This window comes from Pezoporus occidentalis, unplaced genomic scaffold, assembly GCF_034315485.1.
Source record: "Pezoporus occidentalis ecotype Australia unplaced genomic scaffold, CSIRO_AGI_Poc_V1 ctg2, whole genome shotgun sequence".
NCBI lineage: Eukaryota > Metazoa > Chordata > Aves > Psittaciformes > Psittacidae > Pezoporus > Pezoporus occidentalis.
The window spans coordinates 18987864-18993158 of NW_026913855.1; the positions used below are offsets into that span (position 1 = coordinate 18987864).

At 41.2% G+C, this 5295-nt stretch overlaps 1 protein-coding gene across 4 annotated transcripts; it reads right to left on the minus strand.

The window, feature by feature from the left end:
* Window positions 1–787: 787 nt before the first annotated feature.
* LSM5 (LSM5 homolog, U6 small nuclear RNA and mRNA degradation associated) lies at window positions 788–4882 on the minus strand. 4 transcript variants are annotated; one of them, XM_062618043.1, is made up of 5 exons: window positions 4813–4882; window positions 3830–3925; window positions 3567–3594; window positions 2842–2914; window positions 788–1080 (listed from the first exon to the last, which is right to left on the minus strand). In XM_062618043.1, exons 1-5 carry the CDS (start codon window positions 4856–4858, stop codon window positions 1048–1050), a joined length of 276 nt encoding a protein of 91 aa, XP_062474027.1. In that variant the 5' UTR covers window positions 4859–4882; the 3' UTR covers window positions 788–1047. The 4 variants fall into 4 exon arrangements, with proteins under 4 accessions (XP_062474027.1, XP_062474029.1, XP_062474026.1 ...); XM_062618045.1 differs by lacking the exon at window positions 4813–4882 and adding an exon at window positions 4661–4717; XM_062618042.1 differs by lacking the exon at window positions 2842–2914.
* Between the last annotated feature and the right edge of the window lie 413 nt (window positions 4883–5295).

A 5295-nucleotide genomic window follows, 5' to 3' on the forward strand; every position in this document is an offset into this window, starting at 1 on the left:
TAATGCACCCTGCTTATCCCTAAGGTAACAGCAGGCACCTGTGATTATTCTTCAGACATTTACAGCTAGGAATCAGTTGAATAGTGTATTGTGGAAGCATAAGCTGCACTGGACATGGTTTAGAATCTGTTACATTTTTGTCCATCATGACAATGCCCCCCAGCAATTCTTTCATGGAAATTCTTCTAAAGTAGTAGTTGCTCCAAATCTTTGTCAAGTTTTTATATCACGGAAGAACAGAGATGCAGCTAAAAGAACATTTACTCTAAAATGACTACTCTGAATTATGCAAGCTGGTATAGCCAGCTCCCAATTTAATTAAGTATACGCAGCACCACTTAGTGGTGAAAGTGTAGTCAACACGGATAAGAATGACAAGTTTTCACACCGGCCCCTCTCAAGACCCCAAACATGAACTAGGTCTGGTCTGTCTATCCTCGCTTGCCAAATACCATTACAATGCCTTTACTATAAGAAAAGTACATCTACCAAGTGGAAGCACAAGAGAGCTGAAGCTCAAGGCCAGAAGAACCAAAGGCTGTTGAGAATCACACATGGTTTCTGGTTACATAGCCTGAAGGCGTGTTCAAACAAATGATGCAGCTTAGGATCTGAATCATAAGATAGACATGTGCCAAAACCAAATGCACATGGACCAAAACCAAACACAACAGATGTAGAAAAACTGAAGACTGACAGAAATTGAAAAATAACTATTATTTTTCCATTCCATCAACCAGTTCTAAAACTATCCAACTTGTGCACTTACATAACAGAACACAATAACTAGCAAAAAGAAAGCCTTTTATTCAGAACAGACTGGTATGTTTTTTACAAAAAAGTCATGATTCAACTTACAAAGTCAGCATTACCATTAGCAATGTACCTTTCCTGACAGTGAAATCCTTGCCTTTTATCAAACGTCAACTGCAAGAGTGCAAAAATAAAATACCCAACAACCAACCCACACCAAGCCCCACTGACACCCATATCCCAAAGGCTCTATTTAGAATATATACACAATATATGTACACACACTGTATCAATTTATACTTCAGGTCCTTCTCCTCCAGGAACCAGCTATAAAAGAATAAGACAATTTTATGTTAGTACCACAGGTTTCAGTTCTACAAACCCACATGTTCTTGCTTTACAATACTTTGGCAGATGAAGGCTTTATGGTAGACCACAAAAGGAATTTTTAGATCCAATATTATCTTCCTCTCCAAACAGAAGTAGTCAGTCGCTGACAGAGAAGCAAAGGCCAAAAAAAATCTCCAGAACAGGAAGAATGTTTAACAAAACCTAAAGGAGATCCTAGGGAACAGACATTTGGATTTTGTCTTTGTTATTCAATTTAAGGAGATGATTCTGTCTAGAAACACTACAGCTTGTTTTTAAAGACAAAGATTATGCTTCCTCTCATGAAGAATTTCTCTAATTGTTGATTCTTCTCCAGACTGTTGCTATACCGGTAGTTTGTTTTCCTCTTTTCAACTCCTATTGCTAAGCAGAGCCCAAAAACTAAGAAAGAGCCTGAACCCTTTCACAGATAGCAGGGAGTAGCACCTTCCTGCAAAGAAAGTAAAGAACTGAACAACAGAAAAGGAAAAACATTAATAAGGGAAAAAAGAAAGAGGATAACTATTCCTTTTTATACATTCTTTTTGAACAATTTTAACCATTCCTTTTCCTTTTTTATATATTCTTAATAATTAGCTGATCATTTCTAACGACAAAGACCTTCACTGCTTTGGGGAGTGAAGTTAAGAAAAAGTCTAAAGTCTTCCTGATGTGGGAAGATATGTCTCTGGAAGAGACATAAGATCTAATATAGAAACACATCTATGTCTTGCTGAAAACTTGCACTCTAAGTCACCAGCTTCTGCTTCAAGGACATTGTACCACCAGCTTAACTGGGTGATAATAATTCCACCCCATACAAGATGTCAGAACGTGCACAGTCCTTTCAAGGATGCAGAACAATAACCAAAGCAGAAAAAGGCTTTGAAATTAAGTCAAGATGGCACTTGCTCAGGTGCAAGGAAGATTAAGACAGCAAAATGGAGATTCTTCTTCATTTATACAGAGCTGACAGGCTCGACAGACTTCCTCTTCTCTTCCCACAAAATTAGCAATGCCTTTATGTAGGAAGTCCACATTTTGTAGCCATTTATGCACACAAGCAAAAAACTACCGTGGGTCTGCTTTTGTGGTGCTTAGGAAATTGCAGAATTCAGCAACTGCAGAATTACAATATTCAATTACGGTTTCAGTACTGCTATACATACATAAGCACATAATACACTAAAAAAATCACAGTGGTTCCAGTTTGGTATAATCCAACAGATCTCCAGATTTTTGTTTTTCATAGCATGTAAAAGGTACAGCTCTGTGGGCATCACATGCCGAATGCCTTAATGAGCTTGTACGCATTCAAACTTCTGCAAAAATATTTATACATGAGATAATGAATGTAGATGTATTTCACCCTACATACTTTTGCAAACGCTCATGAGTTGAAAGCCACTGTACGAACCAGCCTACAGTGAACAACAATGTCAGCAATTCCCTTGCACACCTGAAGACCAGAAACCTATTCACCCAAATAAATTCAGGGCCATGCTCTCTTCATGTTTACTGTACTATGTACCAAGAAAAGCAGTAAGATTGCTTTTCCAGCACTGTTCACACACATATATGCCCTGAAAGCTACTTGAAAATAGCTTATGTCATGGAACTATCTGGAAAGCTCAGCTTGAAGTGGTGGAACTCAACTGTTTTATCGATTCACAGATACAGAAAATAAATGCATGCAGCCTTTTAGCAATGACAACTTACCATTGTTATATTATTTCCATTTAGCAAAATCTGGTCTAGCTTCGTGATTCTTCTGCCCTCAGGTGTAATCTCACTGAAGTAGCATTAGAAAAAGTAAGTAAGAACACATAACAAGGGACAACAATTACAGTTTTAATTGCAGAACTGATATAAATCTCTGCATTAAGATGGCATTTGTTGGAACTAATAGATAAATTAGCTACACTGCAGCACAATCTTCATAAATTGACCACCTGGACAGAGACAGCTTCCCGGCAAATAAAAAGATCCATGGTACTTTTCTGCTCAGTACATAAAGATACCAATTTTACCTTCTAAATCTCAGCAATTTCTTGAATACCACCAATATTCTGAATAGGTTTCAAATTACAGTGTGGCTTGAAAAAGTAATGAATATTCACCCTTAAGTCTGCCACCTTCTCAGATCTTTGCCCAGACCTTAAGGAAATGTGAAAGCAAACAAACTACTGGAAAGTTCATCACACAACCCATGCAAAATTAAGGCTGCAAATTAGGAACCTGACTACAACTATAAAACACGCAACAGCTACTCTGTGACATGGCTGTCTGAAATAGATCACTCTCTACAGTTTAAGTGCAAGGTATAAACTATTCAGCTAGCAAATTTCCAAAATATAAGAACACTTTGCTTACAGGTCTTGCACAGGATTTATCTTCAGGAAACAAACCACTAAATAGCAACTAGAGGCAGAAATAGTACTTACAATTCTGTAACATCTTCTAACACCATATCTGAAAATCCAGTTTCAAGGAAAATAAGGCCCAGAACTTTAAAATATTAAAGTATTTAATGTTATTTTTATTTTATACTGAACTGTGATTTTATCCATAAAATAAAAATATAAGAATAACACAATTAACCCAGACAAGAAGGCTCTATCCAGTGAACTCAAACCTCTCAAAAGCAATATATAAATTGAGCTAAAGCATAAAGCAGATGGCCTTAAGCACTTGCACCAAAGGATACTAACAAAGTCATCAAATCCTAGAAGTGTTCCAACGATTTCTTTATCACTCTTCATCACAATATGGATGCGTGAACCTATGCATTTGTCCACAAGCTCTGTCAATTAAAACAGACAAAAGATTTGACATGTACAAGAGATCATTTTATAGAATGCACATTTTTTAGGACAAACCCCCTGACACTGTGTTGGCAAATAAGTGATTGCCATAGACACTGGTGAAAAAAAACCAAAACACAACAGAACAACAAAAAAACCCAAACCAAAACACACACAAAAAAAATAGGGAAAAGATTAAATCACAGAATCAACTAGTTGGAAAAGACCTTGAAGGCTGGACCTCAAACGCAACCATTACCCCAGGACTGCCAAGGCCACCGCTAAACCATGTCACTGAGGGCTTCATCTACAAGATTTCTGAGCATCCCCGGGCAGCCTGTTCCAGTGCCTGATCATCCTCTCCGTGAAGAGATTTTTCCCACTATCCACTCTAAACTTCCCCTGGAGCAGCTTGAGGCCGCAGTCTTTTGTCCTAAAAAGACACTAACAATGCATATTTGAAGAGTCTATTCGCACACTCTGCTGCTAGCAGATAAACTACTTCCCGAGGCAGCAGGATGAACGCTGCAGGAACACGCTCCTTCCTGCCGCCAGTGCGCGGTTCCTTACGGGGGGACGCCTGAGCACCAGCGCTCGTCCCCAGCCACGGCCCAGAGGATCCCCTAAGCGGCCCCCAAACGCCGCTCTCCACCCGCCGATACCCCCCGCCCAGGGCTGAGCAAAGTAACACCCGCCTGACGAGAGAGGCTTCCACCGCGCTACCCCATTCAAACCTCCCGCCAGGCCGGAGGAGCCTGCAGACGGCCTCTCCCTCCCTTCCCGGCAGACGGCCGGCAGACGGCCGGCAGACGACGCCTCCCCCCCCCGCCAGCTCCGCCCGGACACCGCGAGAGAGTGTAAGCGTCGCGACGGCAGCGCGGGTTACCAAGCGGCAGGAGCTGGGACGGGTTGGTGGTGGCGTTGGCTGCCATGTTGGATCCAGACAAGATTAGGCGCTACCGTGACGGGCCGCCTACGGAAGACGGCCTATAGCAGCCTTGACGAGCGGACAGCAGAGCCATCGCTCGCCCCCTCTGGCCGTTACCCTCTGTTTCCTCCTGTGTTCTAAATACCGGGAGAGTTGCGACATACGAGTCTGTTACAGAGATTTAAAAGAAACCCCCTTTTTTCCCCTTCTGTCTTCTCCAGCCGTGCACAGACGCCTCGACCTGTCCCCGGTACAGTTGGTACACGAACAGTCTCCCGGCCCCGGCGTGTTAATCAGCGGTTCAAATCAGTCGTCTTTTGGTTTGGAGTGGAAGGGGTTTATGTGCGGTGTTTCGTAGCTGTTGTATGGGCTGTTTTTTTATTTTTTATTTTTTATTTATTTTTTTATTTATTATATTTCCCCCCCTAGATTTGCTCATTA

What these genes read in the sequence shown, in the direction of transcription:
- LSM5 (XM_062618042.1), bottom strand. Translation starts at nt 4,858, where the DNA reads ATGGCAGCCAACGCCACCACCAACCCGTCCCAGCTCCTGCCGCTTG. An exon ending in GTCCCAGCTCCTGCCGCTTG is followed by an intron (nt 3,926 to 4,812) that starts GTAACCCGCGCT and finishes TTTAATTGACAG; the next exon opens with AGCTTGTGGACAAATGCATA. An exon ending in TTAGAAGATGTTACAGAATT is followed by an intron (nt 1,081 to 3,566) that starts GTAAGTACTATT and finishes ATTCTTTTATAG; the next exon opens with CTGGTTCCTGGAGGAGAAGG.